The sequence below is a fragment of the Bos mutus genome, chromosome 11 (assembly GCF_027580195.1).
Source record: "Bos mutus isolate GX-2022 chromosome 11, NWIPB_WYAK_1.1, whole genome shotgun sequence".
Lineage (NCBI taxonomy): Eukaryota > Metazoa > Chordata > Mammalia > Artiodactyla > Bovidae > Bos > Bos mutus.
Window position 1 is genome coordinate 59,853,829 of NC_091627.1, and position 22,917 is coordinate 59,876,745.

A 22,917-nucleotide genomic window follows, 5' to 3' on the forward strand; every position below is an offset into this window, starting at 1 on the left:
AGGGAAGATCCCCTGGAGAAGGGAATGGCAACCCACTCCAGTATTCTTCCCTGGAGAATCTTATGGACAGAAGAGCCTGGAGGGCTACAGCTCATAGGGTCACAAAGAGTCAGACATGACTGAGCGATTAACATTTTCACTTTCAGTCATCATTTGAGCATCTTCCTCTCCACCCCGTACCTTCCCCAGGTTAAAGGCTGAGGACTCATACGGTTCACTCTTAAGTCCTCGGCTGGCCTCAGGGGCAATCCCTGGCTCCCCACAAGCAGCTGTCCATTTTCAACTCTTCCCCTCTCTGGGTGAGACCCCTGCTATGATCCTATCTCCAAGGGGGAGAGAACAAGTGAGGTCAGGACCCACCATCTATATTTGGGTAACCCCTCTGGAGCCAAACCCCCCTCCCCAGGCCTTCCTGGAGAATGACCAAGTATAAATAAAGAGGTCAGACACCACCCCCCTGCAATGCACACACACACACTCGGCAGGCTTCTCAAGGAAACAGCCCTTGAGACTGTTAGTTGCTCAGTCATGTCTGACTCTCTGCAACCCCATGGCTCCATGGACTGTAGCCCACTAGGCCCTTCTATCCATGGAATTCTCCAGGCAAGAATATTGGAGTGGATAGCCATTCCCTTCTCCAGGGGATCTTCCTGACCCAGGGATCGAACCTGGGTCTCCTGCATTGCAGGGAAATTCTTTACTGTCTGAGCCACCAGGGAAACAACTCCTACGGTATGGGAAACTCAGGAAATAGCTCCATTTATGAGACAGAGAGCAGAGGTGCAGGGAAGCACCCCCGTCACAGACACCTGAACTCGGGGCACCCCTAGCTCCCTTCCCACACCCCTTGACCATCCCTCCCTGCCAAGACCTGGTCTGTTTGTGTCCAGCAGGCTCCCCTCCTGAGATGCCCCCTCTCCAGTCCTCACTCCTCCACACATTTTATCTGACGTGTTTGTCTTCCTTAGGAGCACATCCCTGTGGGTACCACAGCATTCTGCCTAAATGACTTCAACTCCTCTCCTCTTGTTAGTGAATTGCTTGACAGCCAAGTTAAAATGACAATAATGGGAATGGGAAATTATGGGCAGGGGGTCGGAGGAAAGTGTGCCCTGCAATTTTTAATAAGACAGGGGTTCCACACGTCCCTCTTTGCCAAAGTGCTCAGTCACTCAGTTGTATCCTACTCTTTGCAAGCCTGTGGACTGTAACCCACCAGGCTCCTCTGTCCATGGCATTTCCCAGGCAAGAATACTGGAATGTGTTGCCATTTCCTACTCCAGGAGATCTTCCTGACCCAAGGATCGAACTTGCATCTTGGTGTCTCTTGCATTTGCAGGTGGATTCTTTACCACTGAGCCACCAGGGAAGCCCTTATAAATAAACTTGTATATGAAGCAAAGAAGACATACAGGTAAATGTTAATGACCATGCTAGACATAAATGAGGATTGGCTTGGCCTTCCCAGAAGAAATGGGGTCTTCCTCCATGGATTCAAAGGGAAAGAAAAATCAGAGAAGTTGTAGCAGCTTTCCAGAGACCAAAGGGAACAGATAGCTGGGGCCTGAGGGGACTGAAGGGCCTGAAGGAGGTGGGGTGGGGTGTGGGGGCAGACAGACAGATCCAGCACATGGTGGGGAAAGAGGTATGCCTGCACACCACCCCCTTCTCTCTCGTATTTCACAGCATTTACTCCATTGTGTAATTTCTAGCGTGTCAACCCACCTGGTTCTCACTTGCCTCCCCTCCCCAGAAGGAGGTACTTTGTGTTTTTTGCTATCACTATCTCCTACGGAAATGCTACCCCTAATCACTTTAGTGACAAACTGTGTGAGCCTCTTGATGAAAGTGAAAGAGGAGAGGGAAAAGTTGGCTTAAAACTCAACATTCAGAAAACTAAGATCGTGGCATCTGGTCCCATCACTTCATGGCAAATAGATGGGGAAACAGTGGAAAAAGTGACAGACTTTATTTTTTTGGGCTCCAAAATCACTGCAGATGGTGAGTGCAGCCATGAAATTAAAAGACGCTTACTCCTTGGAAGGAAAGTCATGACCAACCTAGACAACATATTAAAAAAGCAGAGACATTACTTTGCCAACAAAGGTCCATCTAGTCAAAGCTGTGGTTTTTCCAGTAGTCATTTATGGATGTGAGAGCTGGACAAGAAAATAGGCTGAGCACCAAAGAATTGATGCCTTCGAACTGTGGTGCTGGAGAAGACTCTTGAGAGTCCCTTGGACTGCAAGGAGATCAAATCAGTCAATCCTAAAGGAAATCAACCCTGAATATTCATTGGAAGGACTGATGCTGAAGCTGAAACTCCAATACTTTGGCCACCTGATGCAAAGAGCTGACTCATTTGAAAAGACCCTGATGCTGGGAAATATTGAAGGCGGGAGAAGGGGAAGAGAGGATGATATGGTTGGATGGCATCACTGACTCAATGAACATGAGTTTGAGTAAACTCCGGGAGTTGGTGATGAAAAGGAGGCCTGGCGTGCTGCTGTCCGTGGGGTTGCAAAGAGTAGGACATGACTGAGTGGCTGAACTGAATTGAACTGTGTATACCCGCTCCAGCTGCCAAGTGTGAGGGGGCACAGTGTTATCCTCTAGTTCCAGCGGTTAGAAAACTGAGGGTGAGTGTGGACTGGAGAAGGTCAGGATCACTCATGAGACACCTGAGGTTACAGAGCCTGGTGGCAGGTGTCCTGGTTCCAGGCAGACAGGTCCACATGGGTGCACACAACCTCTAGGCAGAGTTGCCACATTTAGCAAATACACAACAGAAGATGCCCAATATTGGGAACATATTTACACTGAAAATTGACTCACTTCTCTGAAATTTAAATGTAGCTCTGGACTCTATTATATCTGGCAGCTCAACTCATGTCGAGCGCGCCCATCTCAGTAGGGTGTCACTCAACTAGCTTGTGCTTTGCAGCTCAGACCTCAGGCCTGCCAGTCACCCCATGGGTGAGGCAAGTGGTGACATTGCCCTCCTACTCATAAGGAAACAAGGCTCAGAGAGCTTCAGAAATGTGCCTGGGTAGCTCAGCTGGTGGGTGGGCAAGCTGGGGTCTGATCCAGGTCTGCGGCTCCCTTTAGCAGCATTTTCTTTCCATCCATAAATCAATTCCTTTGGGTATTCATGGATTGAACAAAGCATGAATTTCTTCTGAAGTGGAGTCACCTGAATTCACCTGTTTCCCCCACTGTCCAGGGCAGGGCCTGCCTGACTCAGAAGTGACACTCCAGACATGTTTGTGAAAATAAGAGGAAAGATGGAGAGATGGATGGAGGGAGGGAGGGAGGGATGATGGATGGATGGATAGATGGAGGGATGAATGGATGAATAGAAGGATGGATGGACGAATGGATGAATGGATAGAGGGGTGGAAGGAGGGATGGATGAATGGATGGGTAGGTGGATGGATCCTCAGAAAGCTCCCTCCTCACAACCACACTACAGGACTGAGGAGACTGAGGCTTGGAGAAGATTTAGCATCATTATGACACGAAGACGTTCCCCTAAGGGCAAGTCTGGCCATGAGTGAATCACACCTTACTCCCAGGAAGCCCAGCGCCCTAAGGGCAGAGCTTTCCCAGAAGTGGTTCCCACCAGGCCAGTCCAGCAGCCAAAACGTCCATCTGGGTCCTGGCTCTGAGGAGGAAGCTGGACTGAAAGGAAGAAAGTTCAGGACCCATTCAACCACCTTGTCTATGATCCTCACTAGAAATGTAAGTTGACTGAGTCTCTGTCTCTCTCTCCCACTCTCTTTCCCTCTCCCCACCCACAGCACCCCCCCACCTTCTATTGCTTCTCACTGAATGAAGGGACAGAATGACCTGAGGGGTGAGGTCACTTCTTATGACCAACATGGCAGTCCCACCAATCACCTGGGAGAGAGCAACCTGACCGAGCAGGGATAGAGAGTCAAGGGTCAAAGGTGGAGACCAGTCTCTGTTTCCTGGAGGTAAGATGGCACCTCTTAGGCAGAAGTGGGCCAGGAACTGGGGAGCAGAGCCCAGGTCTCATGCATCTAGAATTTTCTTGGTTTATTCCCGCCCCCACCCTTTGTATTTAGTGTTACCTCTTTTAAAATGGCTCAGGTATCTTAATCAGAACAAAGGAGGGAGAAAGTATCCAACACGGGTCTCTTAGCTGGGTTCCGTCACCTTTGAAAGGAGCGGCCCTTCATGTCTCTAAGCACCATGATGGGTCAGGAAGCTTAAGGAAAACTTCTGGGAGAAGTGGGGTGGCTCTTTGGAATCCAAGAAAATGCTCTGAGTCCAGAAGCCAGTGAGGGGAAGGATTGGGGAGGGAGCGGAGAATGGGGGAGGGATGGGAGAGAAAGGGTGCTCTACTGGGCGGCCCGCAGGGCTCCTGTCCAGAGCGGAGTGACCACTGCTGGGGCTGAGCCTGTATTAGCTGATTGGAGGTAAAGGACACAGAACCCGAAGCTGGGGGACCAAGGGGTCATAAGTCCCTTCTACTCTCACCTAACCTCTCCCCCCAGCTTCAAGGCAAGGTTTTTTCCATCTTGGGGAAGGAAGGAGCCCAGATGTCACCTGGATCATCCTATTGAGAGTGGGTTCTCTTTTCACCCCCTGCTTGGGCACAGAGCCTGTGCCCTGAGGTGCTGAAGGCCACGGGAGGCCAGGGGAGAGCCTGTCCAAGGGGGACAGGGGACAGCACGAGTGTCACACATTCAGCCCCTACTCGCCATAACCTGGAGGCTCACAGCCTAGTCTCAAATCCTAACTACTACTGACCAGCCACATAACTCTGGTCCAAAACTTCACCTGGCTCCTTGCCTATGAAAGAAGGAAATAAGACGGATAAGTTTTCTCAGGAAGTTTGCTAGAAAATGGGAGCAGGGGCTTCCCCGGTGGCCCAGGGGATAACAATCCACCGTGCAATGCAGGGGACACCGGTTTGTCCCCTGGTCCCAGAAGATCCCACGTGCCACAGAGCAACTAAGCCCGTGCACCACAACTACTGAGCCTGTGCTCCAGAGCCTGAGAGTCGTAACTACTGAGCCCACGCTCTGCAACTCTTGAGCCCACTCTCCACACACTCTTGAGCCTGTGCTCTGCAACAAGAGAAGCCACGACAATGAGAAGCCTGCAACGAAGAGTGGCCCTCACTCATTGCAACCAGAGAAAGCCTGTGGAGCAACGAAGACCCAGTGCAGCCCAAAATAATTAAATGAATAAACAAATAAATAAAATCTTTTTAAAAAAGAAAGACAGAAAATGGGAGGGGGTCTGAGTGCCAACGCTGAGCCTGCTGCCCTTGGGAGGTGCTCAGAAATACCATGTCCAGCTTGGATTAACCTGGCTGCTTTGCAGGTCCCTTAACCTGGCTGCTTTGCAGGTCCATTTGGAGAAGAAAAAAATACATGAAAACAAGCAAACAAAAGGCCCTCCATGAGAGCACAGGCTTGGCCCCAGCTCCCTCTGTACCCGAGGAGTCAGTTCCTGGATGTCCTGTCTGGACTTTAAGCTTCCAACTCAGAAAGCTGCCTCCTTTTGTCCTGGCAACGTTCCCTTCCTATGCAAAAACCAAAGTCTTCTGGCCCATTCTGGGATTTAAGAGGTGATCTGCCCTGTCCTTCAGCAGCCCTGAGTGGCAGCCAGGTTAAGGGTATTGCTCTGAGGGCAGTTACCCTCCCTTCCCCCTCACGCTGTCCCCGGGCTGAGGTCACAGGACAGACACCCCTTCCTAAACCTGGGGCCAGGGCACCCGAGGTACATGACATATGATAAGGGGCCACCCCACATCCTGCCCACATGGAAGGCAGCTTCATGCAAATGTGCAGAGAGAGCGAGAGAGACAGTGAAACACACACACACACACACACGCCACTGGTGCTGAGAACCCTGAGATGGGTCAGCTGAGAAGCAGGCATGGAGGGAGAATGGAAAGGACAGAGAAGAAGAGAGAGTGGTGGGCAGAAAGGATGAGCCAGGGGCAGAGGAGATGAGGGGGCAGAGGGCCAAAGGGTAGCTACTGCCCACAGGAGGACAACAAAGCCTCAGGGCCAGCCTGGGCCTCCCCTCATGCCATCCTGGATCTCCCCCTCCCAAAACAAAAAGCCCTGAGCCCAGATTCTAATCATAGGCTGGGTGGTTCCTTATCTGTAGAGCAAGGAGCCCTGTGATGTCCTAAAGCCCGGGAGACAGGCCTCCTGGCTGAGTCCTCTGGGGTGTTTATTATCAGCTGATGACGGGTCACCCTTCCCAGGCTTTTAGCAGAGAAGAATGACTCTGCCTGTAGGATCTCAGGCCCTGGAATAAGGGGACAGTGGCTGAGGACAAGAACTAGGAAGCTTGATATTGTCCCAAACAGGGACGCCATTGAGAGTGACCTTGTTCCTGTCAACCATCAGGGCGATAAGCCTAAATTCGTGCTGCCGGGGCAAGCCAGCAAGTTGGGCCACCTCCCCCTAACCCAGCCTTGCTGCGGGGGCCTGAAGGCAAGGCAGGGCTGGGAGACCCAAGTCTGAGCTCCTACAATGACCACACCCAAAGCTGCCCCCACCCCAAAGCCCGGCCCGAATGGCTTCCTTCTCTCCAGGGTCTGGGTGGAGGGGGGTCAAGCCTCATTTGGGGCCTCTGGCCTCATTAACCCCCACTGGGCACCAGTCACCAGGAATCCAGGGAGGCTCACAGAAGATTCAGAAGGGACTCCCTGGGAGGCTGGGGTAAGTGGGAGCCACGGCAGGATTCAGGGAAAGGGCTAGATTGGGAGGCCGCTGGTTGATGGACAGGAGGAAGGAGAAGGATGGGGCTGTGGCCCAGGGCCGGGCTCACGGCAGATGCACAGGCCTTCAGGGCCCTCCATCCTGCCCACCTGCCCCACTAGGGTCTGCACATGACTCCCTGCACCCTCTGCCCCCACCCCACGCAGGCCCACCTTGCTCACCTCCAGAGGACCGAGAAGGGATGCGTGGGCCTGGCTCCCCCGTTGCGATCCTGCCGCCCGGCCCACCCGCCCTGTGAACGGCAAACGTGGCCGCTGCCGCTTCCGACTTCCGCTCCCCTCACCACACTCACCCTCCCTACCCACCTCAGGCCTCCAGGGCTCCCCTGCTGCTCTGCATCTCACACTTCCTGCCCCAATGTGAGAGCCCCTTCTCCCAGGCTCAGTGCCTCTGGCCGCCAGCCCCCTGCTCCTGGGGACCCCACCCTCTGCACAGCCCAGAATCAGGGCCTGGGAGAGAAAAAGAGGAAGACGCAGCGCCCTGGGCTGCAAGCACGCCCCACCCTCCTCCCTGCGGGTCTGTCACCAGGTTCTCATCTCTGCCCAGCTCTCGGTTCCTTGAGCGGCACTCAGTGGGACTCAGGAGGGCCCTGGGGCTGCCAACTTTTCTTCTTCCCTCGATTTATGTGTGGCTAGGTCTTTCCAAGGGGCTTCCCAGGTGGCTGGCTCAATGGTAAAGGATCTGCCTGCCAATGCAGGAGATGCAGGTTCGATCCTTGATTAGGGAAGATCCTACATGCCTTGGAGCTACGTGCCTTAAGCCTGTGCACCAGAACTACTGAGCCCACGTTCCTCGAGCTGGTGCTCCTCACTAGTCACAACTAGAGAAAACCCTCGGGAAGCAACAATACCCACTGCAGCCAAAAATAAAGTAGTTAATTAATTTCTTTAAAAAGACCCACAATCAAAGGCTTCAGACCTGGGCCAGCCTGGCCCACAATACAGAGGGCGTGGCTCCAGCTACATCCCCAAACACACACCACACACACACACACACAGAGCAAGGAGTCCATAGGGACGTGCCTACCTGGCCTTTCTGCATCACACCCTGGGCACCCTGGAATCTAGGATTCTCTGCTTCCTGGACTCACAGGGTCTCTACCCTGTCTGTGGACATTGCATCACGGCTCTGTGTAGTCCAAGACCTGGAGGGAAGGGGAGAGACAGTCAAGAGGTGAACATGGCCTGGGCCTGAGGGCAGGTCACGTCCCAAGCCAGGACAGGGAAGAGAGAAGGAAGGGGACAAAGGCCGGGGGTAGGCTCTGCTGCCATATACAGTGATGGCTGAGGATCTCAATTCAAACTTGGGCCTCCAGGTCATCATTAAAGGGGGAGGCAGAAGAAGGGAATACTCTTTCCATAAGAGTTCATCAGCTGTGGTGTTATAACACTGACATATCCAAACACATCTCGATGGGGGGACCCTCCACTGTTCCGTTTCTGGGGCTGCAATGCTAGATGCAGGCTTATTTCAAGCACAGTGCAATGCAAACCTGGTTCCTTACCTCTTCTAAGCTGCTTCTCTACTGTATGGGGGATTCTTATTCCCAGCCAGGTGACAGAAACTCAAGTCACCTTGGCCTAAATGCCAACCCTCCCTCAGGCCAATCCTAATGCCAACCCTCAGGTCTCCAGCCTCACAAGGTGTCTGGAACATGGCCGGCGCTGACTCCATGCTGTCTCAATGTGAGAAGCCACTGACAGTCAGGAATAAAACACAGGATCCCCAGTGTTTCCCTGGTGGTCCAGTGGCTAAAACTCCACGCTCCCAATTAAGTGGCCTGGGTTCATCCCTGGTCAGGGAACTAGATCCCACATGCCACAACTAAGAATTCAAAAGATCCCATGTGCTACAACTAAGACCTGGCAGAGCCAAATCAATAAATATTAAAAACAAAACAAAACACAGGACTTCTGTCCTCAGGAGTTTCCAATCTAGTGACAGAAAATAAACAAGAAGTAATCAACATGTGATTATAAACTGTGAGGAGTGCTGGCAGGGGAACAGGTGGGGAGAGAAGAAAGTGATTGGGGGTGGGGGGCTCACTACGAGGGGAGACCAGGGGCATCATATCCCCATGAAGAGGAGCCAGGATGTGAAGAGAGAGCGTGGGGTGGGCATTTTAGGAAGATGAAACTGCATGTCTAGTTTCTTACCGAGACTGGAAAGGTCTCCAGGAGTGACAGCCAGACAGTGTGGGAGGGCGGGAGAAGTGGATGGGCTGGATCCCACAGGGTCCCCAGAGGTAAAGTAAGGAAGTGACAGGTGTATTTATTTTTCAGATTGCCTGGCGCTGCATGGAAAAGAGACAGTGGAAGTGCTCAGTGAGGTCAGGGAAGGGCTCTGTGACAGTCCAGGGGAGGCGGGATGGTGGCTTGGAAGGGGGTCAGAAATGGCATAGAAGGAAGACAGAGGATGTGGGACCTATATCAGGGATGCCTGGTAGAATCTGCCACTAAAGTGGTGAGAGGCAGAAGTCAAGGGTGACTTTTAGAGTTCTGGCTTGAGCAACTTCGAGGGGTGGTAATATTTGTGGAAATGGGAAAGAACTGGGGAGATGAGGCTCAGGGGAGAAAATCAAGGGTTTCAATCTTTAAATATTAGGTTTGAGATATCTGTGAGCTACTCAAGCAGGAGTGGCTAGTACCTAGAGTGGATGGGAGGGGCTGGGGTGCAGAAAGGAGCTCGAGTGTGACCAGCAGGAAGGCACCCACACTAGGGGCCGGCAGAGCCTCCCCAGGAGACGCCTGCAGAGGAGAGCGAGCAGAGGCTGTCAGGGAGGTGAGAATGAGAGTGTGTTGTTACCAAAGACAAGAGAGGAGAAAGACAACTTCAGAAGGAGGAAGTGGTCGGCTGTGTCAAACGCTGCTAGAAAGCGGAGGACGATAAGGAGCAAAGTGACCATTGAATGAGGCCCACAAGGAGGTTACAGACAAGCTGCGGGTGGGGGTGAAGACATGATGGGGGAGACCAAGAGGTGAGGACTGATCAGAAGCCAAGGACCGGGATCCGCCCCCTCCAGTCCCAGCTCTGCACCATCCCAGGGCCCCTTAGCATGCTGGGCTGAGATGCCGTTGGTCAAGCCAGGTGCCAGGGATCAGCCTCCTCTGTGTATTTCTGAATCTCCACCCATCCCCCTGACTGTGAACTTCTCATGGGCGAGCACTGGTCCACTTGCCTCTATCACCACCCAACTGGTGGGGGCCAGGCTCATAACTGCTCCAAGGCCTTCTGATGAATGAAGGAGTCAAAGCTGCTCATCCTCATCCCTCGATCACATCAAAGCGACACTGTGGGAAATGGGGTCTGCCTCTCTCCTCCCAGCAGGTCTTGTATGTGTTTGGTGTGTGTGTTTGGTGGGGCTCTGGGATGTGGCCAGGGGGTGGTTCCTGCTTAGAGCAAACTCCAAGAAGAGACTCCTGCACCCATCAGCTCTGTTCCATCTCCTAGAACTTTCACCTCCTTCCCAAGATGCAAAGAACAGAGCTGGACAGCCAAGGAGGGCCTTCTGCTCACAGGGTGTGTGGCTCAGGGTGAGAAGGGGAAAGCAAACTGGCTCCTGCCCCCACAGCCCTGCCAGAGATGGACTTTGATCTTTTATGCCCCCTCCCCCTTCTGGGGGTCCCAGCCCACTGTCCCCCTCCCCTGGGCCCAGAAGATGCGCAATCTGCTGACCTGACCACAGCCCAGAGGCAGACAGCCCCTTCCTGCCTCCCCCAATGTGAGTGGCTTCCTGTTTGCCCGCAGAGGAAGCTGCTGGGTGCAGGTGGGGAGGCAGTGTCTCACAGACCGAGCGCAGGTTGGGGAGTGGAGCCCACCTTCCAGGAGAGGAGCTTTGGGGCTTTCAGCACGCAGCCCACACTCCTGAGAGGCAGAACGTGAGAGGACAGAGGGGATGGACACCTGACTTCTGACAACATTTCACAGAGGGACCCTAGGTGCTGACATTCATCGGGCCCTTTATAACCAGTATCTCCAAAATCTAGAGTCTAGGGTAGGGGTGGGGTGTCATGAGCCCCATGCCACAGAACAGATGAGGAGACCGAGGGTCAGAGTAGCCATTCTGGCTGAACTTGAGCCCAGGACTGCCAAACCAAATTCACTTCCTGCTATACCCCACTGCCATCCACACACCACTCATATGAAGGACCGAGTCTTCTTTCCAAGCATGTAGGGCCACGGACAGCCCAGTTTGAAAACTTACCTTTTAAAAAAATAATTTTACTTGTTTGTTTTTGGCTGCACTGGGTCTTCGCTGCTGCACGGGCTTTCTCTAGTTGCCATGAGTGGGGCCTACTTTCTAGTTGCAGGCTAGAATGGGCAGGCTTCTCATTGCAGTGGCTTCTTTTGTTGCAGAGCACAGGCTCTACAGCACAGACTCAGTAGTCAAGGCACACAGGCTTAGTTGCTCCGTGGCATGTGGGATCTTCCTGGATCAAAGATCAAACCCGTGTCTCCTGCATTGGCAGGTGGATTCTTTACCACTGAGCCACCAGGGAAGCCATGAATTCATTTTTAACAAAGCAGACCTTAGGAAAACTCTGATGCTGATGGAGCTCACTGCCATCCTTCTGCGGGTACTAGCTACCAGGCAGAGGGAGAGCTGAAGCCAGAGGCACCTCATTTGGGCCACATGTCCCTGTTGTCTCTGTAGAGATTTTGTTCTTCAAGGAGGCCTGGGATTGAGGCAGCCACATGTTCCTTCCTCCAGAAAATGGCCTTTGCCTCCTAGCCCTCAGGCCTTCACAAGCCTGGGCCCTTGGGGAGACAGACAGGGGGATGCCTGTCTTCCTAAACAATCCTCTGACAGCTTAGATGATGACGGCACATTGGCCAAGTGGACTGTGGGGTCCCTGGGAATCAGAGCAGAGAGCTGGGAGGGAGATCCAGGTAGAGGGCTTCTAGGGACCAAGTCCATGACAGGGTCTAGGGATGGGGTTCCTGGGGTGCCTCCCTAACACCTGTGGTCAGACTTTGGAGAGAGAGGTATCCCTGAGCAGGGCAAGACAGGGGGCAGAGGCCAGTGGTAACACCATCAAAAACCACCCTACACATGTGGACGCCAAGGCTGACCTTGATTTCCTAGGGAAGGGCAGGAAGTGATTATTACAAAAATGAGTGACAAGCTTCTGTCTCCTGTACTTGGTTGCCCAATCAAGTGCTGGGTACAGTAACTTTGTGAGGTGTCCTTTTCTGGCCTGGGGACAGGTGGCCAGGCCACCAATCCCTGGACCTTTTCTTCCACGAGAGTCTAGCCTCAGCTGCTCTCTCCTAGAGCTGCCCCATGCTTTCAGATTAGCATTTTCCATGTAGCCACTTGTCACAGGTACATTTAGGTAACCAGAAAGTAGGGGTCCACAGGTACTCACCTCTGTCCTCAAGCCCCCTTGGTACCCAGACAATGCTTACAAACATCTGTCTAAATACATATGCGTTAAGATAGACTCAGTGGTAAATAATCCGCCTGCCAATGCAGGAGACGCAGGTTCAATCCCTGATCTGGGAAGATCTCCTGGAGAAGGAAACAGCAATCCACTTCAGTATTCTTGCCTGGAAAATCCCATGAACAGAGGAGCCTAGTGGGCTACAGCCCCAAGGGGTCACAACGAGTCCGAAACAACTTAGTGACCGAACAAGATACTATAAAAGCAAAAATGCTCACAACTTCAACATCCATAATCAGGAAACAGATAAATTATGGGACAGCCATAGAGTGAAACCCGGCACCTTTAACTATCTTGCTTTTGAAGAGTATTTCATGAAGCGGAAAGATTCTCACGGCATATTATTAAGTAAGGAACTTGATTATATATTTGGCACAGTCTCATTTTTTAAAAATGTACGTACCTAGGCAATGAAATTGCAGAAAGTGAAGAGGAACTAAAAAGCCTCTTGATGAAAGTGAAAGTGGAGAGTGAAAAAGTTGGCTTAAAGCTCAACATTCAGAAAACTAAGATCATGGCATCTGGTCCCATCACTTCATGGCAAATAGATGGGGAAACAGTGGAAACAGTGTCAGACTTTATTTTTTGGGCTCCAAAATCACTGCAGATGGTGACTGCAGCCATGAAATTAAAAGATGCTTACTCTTTGGAAGAAAAGTTATGACCAACCTAGATAGCATATTGAAAAGCAGAGACATTACTTTGCCAACAAAGGTCTGTCTAGTCAAGGCTATGGTTTTTCCAGTGGTCATGTATGGATGTGAGAGTTGGACTGTGAAGAAAGCTGAGCGCGAAGAATTGATGCTTTTGAACTGTGGTGTTGGAGAAGACTCTTGAGAGTCCCTTGGACTGCAAGGAGATCCAACCAGTCCATTCTGAAGGAGATCATCAGCCCTGGGATTTCTTTGGAAGGAATGATGCTAAAGCTGAAACTCCAGTACTTTGGCCACCTCATGCGAAGAGTTGACTCATTGGAAAAGACTCTGATGCTGGGAGGGATTGGGGGCAGGAGGAGAAGGAGACGACAGAGGATGAGATGGCTGAATGGCATCACTGACTCGATGGACATGAGTCTGAGTGAACTCCGGGAGTTGGTGATGGACAGGGAGGCCTGGCGTGCTGTGATTCATGGGGTTGCAAAGAGTCGGACATGACTGAGCGACTGAACTGAACTGAGGCAATGAAATACCAAAACACTGGTTGATAGTGGCAATCTCTGTGTGGTAACAATACACAGGATTTTAAGCTCTTTATGGTTGTGTGTGTGTGTGTGTGTGTGTGTGTGTGTGTACCTGCTGTTAAAAACAAATAGGGATGGACTTCCCTGGTGGTCCAGTGGTTAAGACTCTGTGCTTTTTTTTAATGCAGGGGGCGAGGGCTTGATCCCCGGTCAGAGGGCTAAGATCCCACATGCTGAGTGGTAGGTTCAAATTAAAAAATAATACAATACAGTCAAAGCTATGGTATTTCCAGTAGTCATATATGGATGTGAGAGTTGAACCAAAAGAAGGCTGAGTGCTGATGCTTTAAAACTGTGGTGCTGGAGAAGACTCTTGAGAGTCCCTTGGATAGCAAGGCGATCAAATCGGTTAATCCTAAAGGAAATCAACCCTGAATATTCATTGCAAGGACTGATGCTGAAGCTGAAGCTCCAATACTTTGGCCACCTGATGCGAAGAACCGACTCACTGGAAAAGACCTTGATGCTGGGAAGGATTGAAGGCAGGAGGAGAAGGGGACGACAGAGGATGAGATGGTTGGATGGCATCACTGACTCAATGAACATGAGTTCTAGCAAACTCTAGGAGATGGTAAAGGATAGGGAAGCCTGGCATGCTGCAGTCCATGGGGTTGCAAAGTTGGACACAACTTAGCAATGGAACAAAAACAAATACATATGATGTTTGTCATCAGTAAAAATAAATTTGTTGTATTAAATTACAGAGAAATATTTAATTTCTCTGCTTACTTTAAAGGCTGGGAGTCTCTTTGCCAACACCCCTTACCCCCTCTGGTTGCCAGAGGGGGACTTGTGTGGGATGGAGGTGAGCCTGAGAGGATCTGTATGGGACCCCCTCATTGTTACCACCTCTCAACTGGCTGCAGGGTGACTTCTCTGATGCTGGTGTAGGGACCTACCTGGGGCCCCAGAACTGATACAGAGTTTAAGATGAAGACATTTGAGATCTTTCAGATACACTAAGAAACCATCTCAGAGCTTAACTTATTGGTTAAGAAATACGGTTGTCATAAATTCCTTCTGCAGGGCAGATCTACTCCCAGAAGGAAGAACTGAATAAAATCTACCCCACCTCCCTTCTCTAGGAGAGATTTATGGCCCACAAGGATACTGAAAAAAACAGTCATAAGTATAAAGACCAACACTATCCTATTTTCTCATTTCATGTGTTCTAAAAACACATCAGTCTTACGAAAAGAAACCTATTTGTTCTTCACCTGGAAGCCTTTTTCTCCCTCCTCCCTTTCCTCTACTAATTTAGGTATATAAGCCTTTAACCCTTTAACAAGTGAAAAGTGAAAGTCGCTCAGTTACGTCTGACTCTTTGCAACCCTTTAACAAGCCAGCTACTTAGATTGACTCTCATGTGCAGGCCAATAAAACTTTTTCTACTGTTAATCATCTGTCAGTATAATTCACAGGTACCAGTGACAACATCTTAGAGGGTTCTTGTTGTTTAGTCGCTAAGTCATGTCTGACTCTTCCGTGACCCTGTGGACTATAGCCCACCAGGCTCCTCTATGCATGGGATTTTCCTGGCAAGAATACTGGAGTGGGTTGCCATTTCCTTCTCTGCGATTTTCCTGACCCAGGGATCAAACTGGCATCTCCTGCTTGGCAGGCAGATTCTTTACCACTGAGCCACCTGGAAAGGCCCTTTAGAGGGTAAAGTTTTTCTTTTCCCCCTCTCCCACATCGTTCCTGGGTCAGGAAGATCCGCTGGAGAAGGGATAGGCTACCCACTTACTTCAGTATTCTTGGGCTTCCCTTGTGGCTCAGCTAGTAAAGAATCCGTCTGCAATGCAGGAGACCTGGGTTCGATCCCTGGTTGGGAAGATCCCCTGGAAAAGAGAAAGGCTACACTCCAGAAAGGCCTGGAATTCCATGGACTGTATAGTCCATGGGGTTGCAAAGAGACATGACTGAGCAACTTTCGCTTCACTTCACATCGTAAAGATTATCTCCTCCATGAATCCACCAATCTAAAGCTGTATTTGCCTAAGTAGGCATATGGTATACATAATAAACATTTTTAATAGTTAAGAATGTATTTGAATATACAGTAAAAAGTCATGATTTCACAGATATTGTTGCTAAGGACCACACTAAAGTAAATTATGCCTACTTCACATTGATTTTTCAAACTGCGTGCACTCAGGGGAAAATGTTACATGAAATAGTATAGGTGGAAAATTCTCATGTCAGAAATCATGACAAACTATGTGAATGAGTAGACACTTTCTATACAGCTGAGTTCAATCTTTCAGGCAGTTACTCTTTTGGAGAAAGAACTGCAGTACTCCTTATAATACTAACTGGCCTTCATATATCATTGATTGATGAGCACAGAATTCAATTCAGGTGCACAACTGGCAGAAAATCAAGGCTCTTGTGTTACCTAAAGGAACAGATATGCTCTGATATAGTGAAGAAGGGAGACAAAAAGAGCAAGGCATTTCCTGGGGCCCCCAGAAAGGTCAGTGTTCCCTTGGAGGTGCTCACACTTAAGCCTGCCCAGAGCAACAAAGCCATGGGCTTCCCAGTGCCCTCTACATGCCAGCTGGAGATGATCATGTCTATCAACAGTGGCCCATGGGGACAGAGGAAGCAGCCAGTCTGGCTTGGCAACTTCCAGCTGGAACAGTGCTAGGGCCCAGAGCTCCTCCCCAGGGAGAGAACCCACACACCTGTGCTTTCTGAGGTCATTTCCCTCCTGTCTGCCTCAACCCTTCCACGCATCCTCCAAGGATCCATGGAGAGACACCAGGAAGGCAGAGAGCCCTTGTTGGCCGTCCCCTGACCAGCTTTTCATGAGAGGATGCATCCTCAAGGTTGTGGAGCCAGCAGAGGGCAGAGTTCAAAGGGCATCCATGCCTCCTTGTTGGTCCAGCCTCTCCATCCACTTCTCCCTGCATGCCTGCCCAGGGGTTTGTTCTAGAGGGGCCTCTTCTGCCCTTGGGGCCTTCCCTGGAAATTCAGATGGTAAAGAATCTGCCTGCAATGCAGGAGACCTGGGTTCAATCCCTGCATTGGGAAGATCCCCCGGAGAAGGAAATGGCAATCCACTCCAGTATTCTTGCAGGCGAAATCCCAAGGATTTCTCATGGACTTCCATGAGAAGCCTGGCGGGCTACAGTCCATGGGGTCACAGAGTCAGACACAACTTGGCAACTAAACAATAACAACAGCACATGATGACCTACCCATTCCCACATGTTCACCTCCTACCCATTCCTGCATGTTCACCTCCTACCCATTCACTGAAGGTTCAGGAACACTCCTCAGCCTGCAGTCCTAACTACCAACGAGAATACTCTAGGTAGGCGAGCAGGACTTCAGAATAATTAGGCACCCGACAGCCTGTCCACATGCCCGTGAGTGCACCTCCCACCCCTGTGCCCAGGCCTGCCCCCGGTCCTGTCAGTGACATCCCATCTGCCTGGTTTCCCCAGGTTAGCAGGCACCCTTCATGCCTCCAGCACCCAGTCCCGCTGGTTCTCCCTGCCCAGCAGCCCCACCATTCCTCCCTTACCTGAAGAACCCCAGGGACCTCCCCTGCTTCCCAGGATCACGTCCACGGTCCCAATTCTCCTTTAGGAGACCACCCCTGCCCTTGAAAATCCTTCCTGATTGACCCCTAGCCCACTGCCTCTCCCTGTTGCCTTTAGGGAAAGCCCAACACTGGCATTTGAGATCCTCCCCCAACCTCTCCTGGGACCACACACGCCTACCCTGAGCCATGCCCCCAGTCTATGGGGCTCCCCTGAACGTTCCTGGAACTTTCACACATCGGCATGTCCTCATGCTGGGCTCCTGGTCAGCTCTATTTCCCTTCCCCATTCTCCTTTCCTCCTAGCCAATCCTCTTCATCTGCCAAGGCTCACCCCCATCATGCCATTTCTCCCAAAAAACTTTCTAGACCAAGCCAATAAGAATCAATGGTTATACTTGATGACATAAATCAAAGCAAGATCCTCTATGACCCATCTCCTAGAATAATGGAAATAAAAACAAAAGTAAACAAGTGGGACCTAGTTAAACTTAAAAGCAGATACACAGCAAAGGAAACTATAAACCGGGTGAAAAGACAACTCTCCAGAATGGGAGAAAATAATAGCAAATGAAGCAACTGACAAAGGACTAATTTCCAAAATATACAAGCAGCTCATACAACTCAATACCAGAAAAACAAACAACCCAATCAAAAAGTGGGAAAAAGATCTAAACAGACATTTCTCCAAAGAAGACATACGGATGGCTAACAAACACATGAAGATGCTCAACGTTGCTCATTATTAGAGAAATGCAAATCAAAACTATGGATATCACCGCAGAATGGCCACTATCAAAAAGTCTACAAACAATAAATGCTGGAGAGGGTGTGGAGAAAAGGGAACCTTCCTGCACTGTTGGTGGGAATGTAAATTGATACAGCCTCTATGGAAGACAGTATGGAGATTCCTTAAAAATCTAGGAATAAAACCACCATATGACCCAGCAATCCCATTCCTAGGCATATACCCTGAAGAAACCAAAATTGTAAAAGACACATGTACCCCAATGTTCATTGCAGCACTATACAACAGCTAGAACATGGAAGCAAGCTAGATGTCCATCAACAGATGAAATGGATAAAGAAGTTGTGGTACATATACACAGTGGAATATTACTCAGCCATAAAAAGGAACACATTTGAGTCAGTTCTAATGAGGTAGATGAACCTAGAGCCTCTTATACAGAGTGAAGTCAGAAAGAGAAAGAGAAATGTCATATACTAATGTATATATATGGAATCTAGAAAGATGGTACTTATGAATTTATTTACAAGGCAGCAATGGAGAAACAAACATAGAGAACAGATTATGGACATAGGGAGAGGGAGGAGAGAGTGAGATGTATGGAGAGAGTAACATGTAAACTTATATTTCCATATGTAAAATAGATAGCCAATGGGAATTTGCTGTATGTCTCAGGGAACTCAAACAGGGGCTCTGTATCAACCCAGAGGGGTGGGATGGGGAGGGAGGTGAGAGGGAGTTTCAGGAAGGAGGGGATATATGTATACCTATGGCTGATTCATGTGGAGGTTTGACAGAAAACAAAATTCTGTAAAGCAATTATCCTTCAATTTAAAAATAAACTAATTTTTAAAAAAAGAATCAATGGTTATGATAATTTCGTAATTCCAACCATGGGATGCAATCAGAAGCAATACACCAATCAGTACAACAATTGCTTCTGATAGTACAACAATCAGAAGCAATAAACCAAGTGTCCAGACACCAGCCAGATAAATCTTAAAAAACAGCATCGAGTTTCACAGTAAGATCGAGATTTGTAGCACAATACAACGTCTGTAAGTTTAAATTACATGCACATATAAATCAACACCATACATTTCTCTAAAATAGTCTCATCCCAGGATAAACATATCATAAATATATCAGAGTAGCTGCTGTGCACAAAAGGAAGATGCTGAAGGGCAGTAAGTGATGAGGGATAAAGAGGAAATCATAATAAGATCCCTTATAATTCCCTCAGAATTCAAAAACAACATGAAGACAAAAATCCAAATTAAACCAGAGGCCAAGGACATGAACAGAAAGAGAAAGAAAAAGGGCTTAAAAAATACAGGAGACTCATAACATTGCTCATGATAAAGAAATACCTATTAAACATGACAACGTGATGCCCAAGTCTGCAGGGCCATGCCAACACAAACAAGCAATCCTGAAAGTAGTAAGTCAGACTGGGGCTTTGGAAAGCAGGCTGGCAGCATCAGTGGAAATCTAAAATACACAGAGCTTTTCAGTCAGTAGTTATATGTTTATAGATTTCCCCTGCTGAAAGTCACAAGAGTGAGCGAAGATGTAGATACATGCGTGTGTGCTAAGTCACTTATGTCCGACTCTTTGTGACCCTATGAACCGTAGCCCACCAGGCTCCTCTGTCCATGGGATTCTCCAGGCAAGAATACTGGAGTGGGTTGCCATGCCCTCCTCCAGGGAATCTTCCTGATGCAGGGATCAAACCTGCATGGGCAGGTGAGTTCTTTACCACTAGCGCCACCTAAGAAGCCCGATGTAGGTACAAGTATCCAAATGCATACTTATCTACCACAGCAAACAAACTAACAAAAATAGGAAAAACAATTTAGAAGACCATAAAAGAATGACTAGAGAAATACAGTACAAACATATTTATTTTAAAAAGATGAAGTATATCTCTGTCCTGAATCAGAATAAGTATATTAAGTTAAAAAAAAAAAAGTACACATCTGAGTTTTCTTATTTGTGTTAAAAAAAAAAAGTACCATCTAGGGCTTCCATGGTGGTCCAGTGGTTAGGAATCTGCCAGCAAATTCAGGGGACCCAGGTTCGACCCCTGGTCCAGGAAGATCCCACATGCTGCAACTAAGCCTGTGTGCCACAATTGCCACAATTACTGAGGCTTGAACTCTGCAACGAGGGAAGCCACCGCAGTGAGAAGCCCAGGCACTGCAACTAGAGAGCAGGCCCCGCTCGCTGCAAATAGAGAAAAGCCCACAGGAAGCAACCAAGACCAGCGCAGCCAAAAGTAAATAATAAAATTAATTTAAAAATACTTTTTAAAAAGTACAATTCATACATGCTCATTTACAAGTAGAACATTTGTCTGCAAGCATTCTCAATTGCCTCTGAGGAGGACTGGGAATCAGAGGACAGGACAACAAGAGAGATTTCTGTGTTCCTTAAGGGCTGTTTGAATAAACATCTGTAAAAACCAATTTTTAACAGGCAAGTAGTACCTTTCAAAATATTTTTAAAAGAATTTGTAACCCACACAAAGATTGTCTTATAAAGAAGAGATGGAATGCACCCATAAGCCCTGCTGTTGTCTAAGAACCCCCTGCTATGAGACACCCTGGAGCCGTAATAAACATCCCATCAGCCAAAGCTTCTCTCCCTCTTTCAGAACACTTGGCTCTAAAACTGCACCACATGATTATAAATCCTGATTCTTCTTCAGTCACTAGCTGTGTAGAAAAGTGGGCAACTTGCTTCTCGCTGGCCTCAGTTTTTTCATCTGTGAAATGGGGTTGTCTGTACCTCACAGACGTGCTATGAGGCTGGTTTGTGTTTGCATATAAGGTGCTTAAAGGAGAGCCTAGCATATAGTACAAATCAACATACCCTTCTGTCTCTTTTGAGCCTACTAATCAGATTATTCTTTGTAAAAGATTATTGGAATTTTCCTAGACGACAACAGTTGTGCTCCCCATAAGATTTAAAGATTTAAAAAAGATTTAAAAAACTTGTGGTCTGCCTCCCACTTTAGCCCATGTCCTTTTAATGGATGCTGGGTGTAAGAAAAACAAGTGAGGGATTTCCCGGGTGGTCCAGTGGTTAAGACTCTACGCTTCCAACTTAGGGGGTGAGGGTTCAATCCCTGGTCGGGGAACTAGGATCCCACATGCCAAGGGGCATGGCCAAAAAATAAATAAATAATTTAAAAATTAAATTACAAAAAAGAAAAGCAAGTGATACCTCTCCTACCAAGAGACACTCTCCATCTCTGGTGATTGCCTATTGCCCTGCTAGTGTAAACCACCAGGCCTGACCCTGAGTTTTCTTACTTGTGTGCGTGCAAACTCACTTTAGTCACGTCTGACTCTTTGTGACTCTATGGACTGTAGCCCACCAGGCTTCTCTGTCCATGGGATTCTCCAAGCAAGAATACTGGAGTGGGTTGCCATTTCCTTCTACAGGGATCTTCCCAAACCAGGGATTGAACCAGCATCTCTTATGTCTCCTACACTGGCAGGGGGGGCTCTTTAACACTAGCACCACATAGGAAGTTTTCTTGGGAGATGTAAATCTTCTTGTCACAGCAGCTGAGAGCATCACCTGCCCTCCTGCATGTCTCTGGTCAGCAGTCTAAACCCCACCCCCTCTAATGAGAGCTGCAGATGCCTGCTCACCTCCCACGGCCATGAAGGCCTCCTTCCCATTCCTCTAACATGTTCAGCAATGCCCAGTCTGCTCCAGCCTCCTTTATATCTCTGGGCCTTTGCACTTTCTCTTCCCTCTGCCTGGAATGTTCTTTCCCCAGAGAGTCACATACCTGTGTCTTGTCTACACTTGGCTCCTCACTACACTTGGTCAGCACAGCCTGCCCTGACCACCCTACTGAATCCAGGAGCCCCCATCACCTTCTCACCCCTTAAGCCACTTTGCTTTTGTCCATAGCATTTATCTGACATGACAATAAAACAACTGTTATTGTTACTGTGGACTTCCTTGGTGGCTCAGACAGTAAAGAATCTGCCTGCAATGCAAGAGGCCCAGGTTCGTTCCCTGGGTTGGGAAGATCCCCTAGAGAAGGGAATGGCAACCCACTCCAGTATTCTTCCCTGGAGAATTCCATTGGCAGAGGACCCTGGCAGGCTACAGTCTGTGGGGTTGCAAGGATTCAGACATGACTGAGCGAATCTCTGTGTTACTATGTGTTGTTACTGTCCATTTCTCTCCACTGGAAAATAAGCTCTATGAGAGGAAAGACTGTCTTATTCAGTGATGTATACTTAACACCCAGAACAGTGCCTAACATGTGGGTCCTCAGTATTTGTCAAATAAATGAACAAGTAAGTGACTCAAAAGAATATGTCTTCTGGGATTTCCGTGGTGGTCCAGTGGCTAAGACTCCTTGCTCCCAATGCAGAGGGCCTGGGTTTGATACCTTGTCAGGGAAGTAGATCCCACATGCCACAACTAAGAGTTCACATGCTGCAACTAAGACTCCGCACAGCCAGATAAATAAATAAATATTAAAGAGAAAAAAAAGATATGTCTTCCAGGGAAACTCAAATCGATGCCTCAGATTTAAACCTCCCAACAAGTCAGACAGCTTCCCTGGTGGCTCACTGGTAAAGAACTCGCCTGCCAATGCAGGAGACAAGGGTTCAGTCCCTGGGTTGGGAAGATGTCCTGGAGAAGGAAATGGCAACCCACTCCAGTATTCTTTCCTGGAGAATGCCATGGACAGAGGAGCCTGGCTGGCTACAGCCCATGGGGACGCAAAGAATCAGACACGACTGAGCACGCATGCTCATGCCCATCGTCATCCCGCTTTGTTTTGTTTTACAGCACTTCTCACTCTCTGAAATAATATGATTCATCTGCTTACTTATTTTCTCTTTCCCACAACTCATGTAAATAAGAGCAGTTATATTCTCAGTGCCTCCATGTCTGATTAGTAGTTGGCACTCAGTAAATTTTGGATGGATGAATGAATGACCCTTCTTCAGACCCCTCACCTAAGGAAAACACCATATCTGGAAGAAAAGAATGAATCACTCAGCAGGGTCAGCTGTCTAAATCTGACCTTGGTGTGTTTCACATGTAGAGGGGCTCAGAGACATTCAATTAGTGGCTAATTACATTCAATCAACCCTGGGCCAGGGGAAGGTTCAAGGGCAGGTGGG

The 22,917-nt window shown here is 49.0% G+C and overlaps 1 protein-coding gene across 5 annotated transcripts in view; it reads right to left on the bottom strand.

Moving 5' to 3' along the window:
- The window catches only part of PSD4 (pleckstrin and Sec7 domain containing 4), a 44,727-nt gene that overhangs the window by 20,877 nt on the left and 933 nt on the right, over window positions 1-22,917 (bottom strand). For 2 of the 5 annotated variants that reach the window (XM_070379478.1, XM_070379477.1), the window contains exon 2: window positions 7,797-7,914. The exons of 1 other annotated variant lie outside the window; for it this stretch is intronic. In XM_070379478.1, the coding sequence (XP_070235579.1) occupies window positions 7,797-7,811 (15 nt within the window). In that variant the 5' untranslated portion in view covers window positions 7,812-7,914. 2 more of the 5 variants (XM_070379480.1, XM_070379479.1) reach the window with 2 other exon arrangements.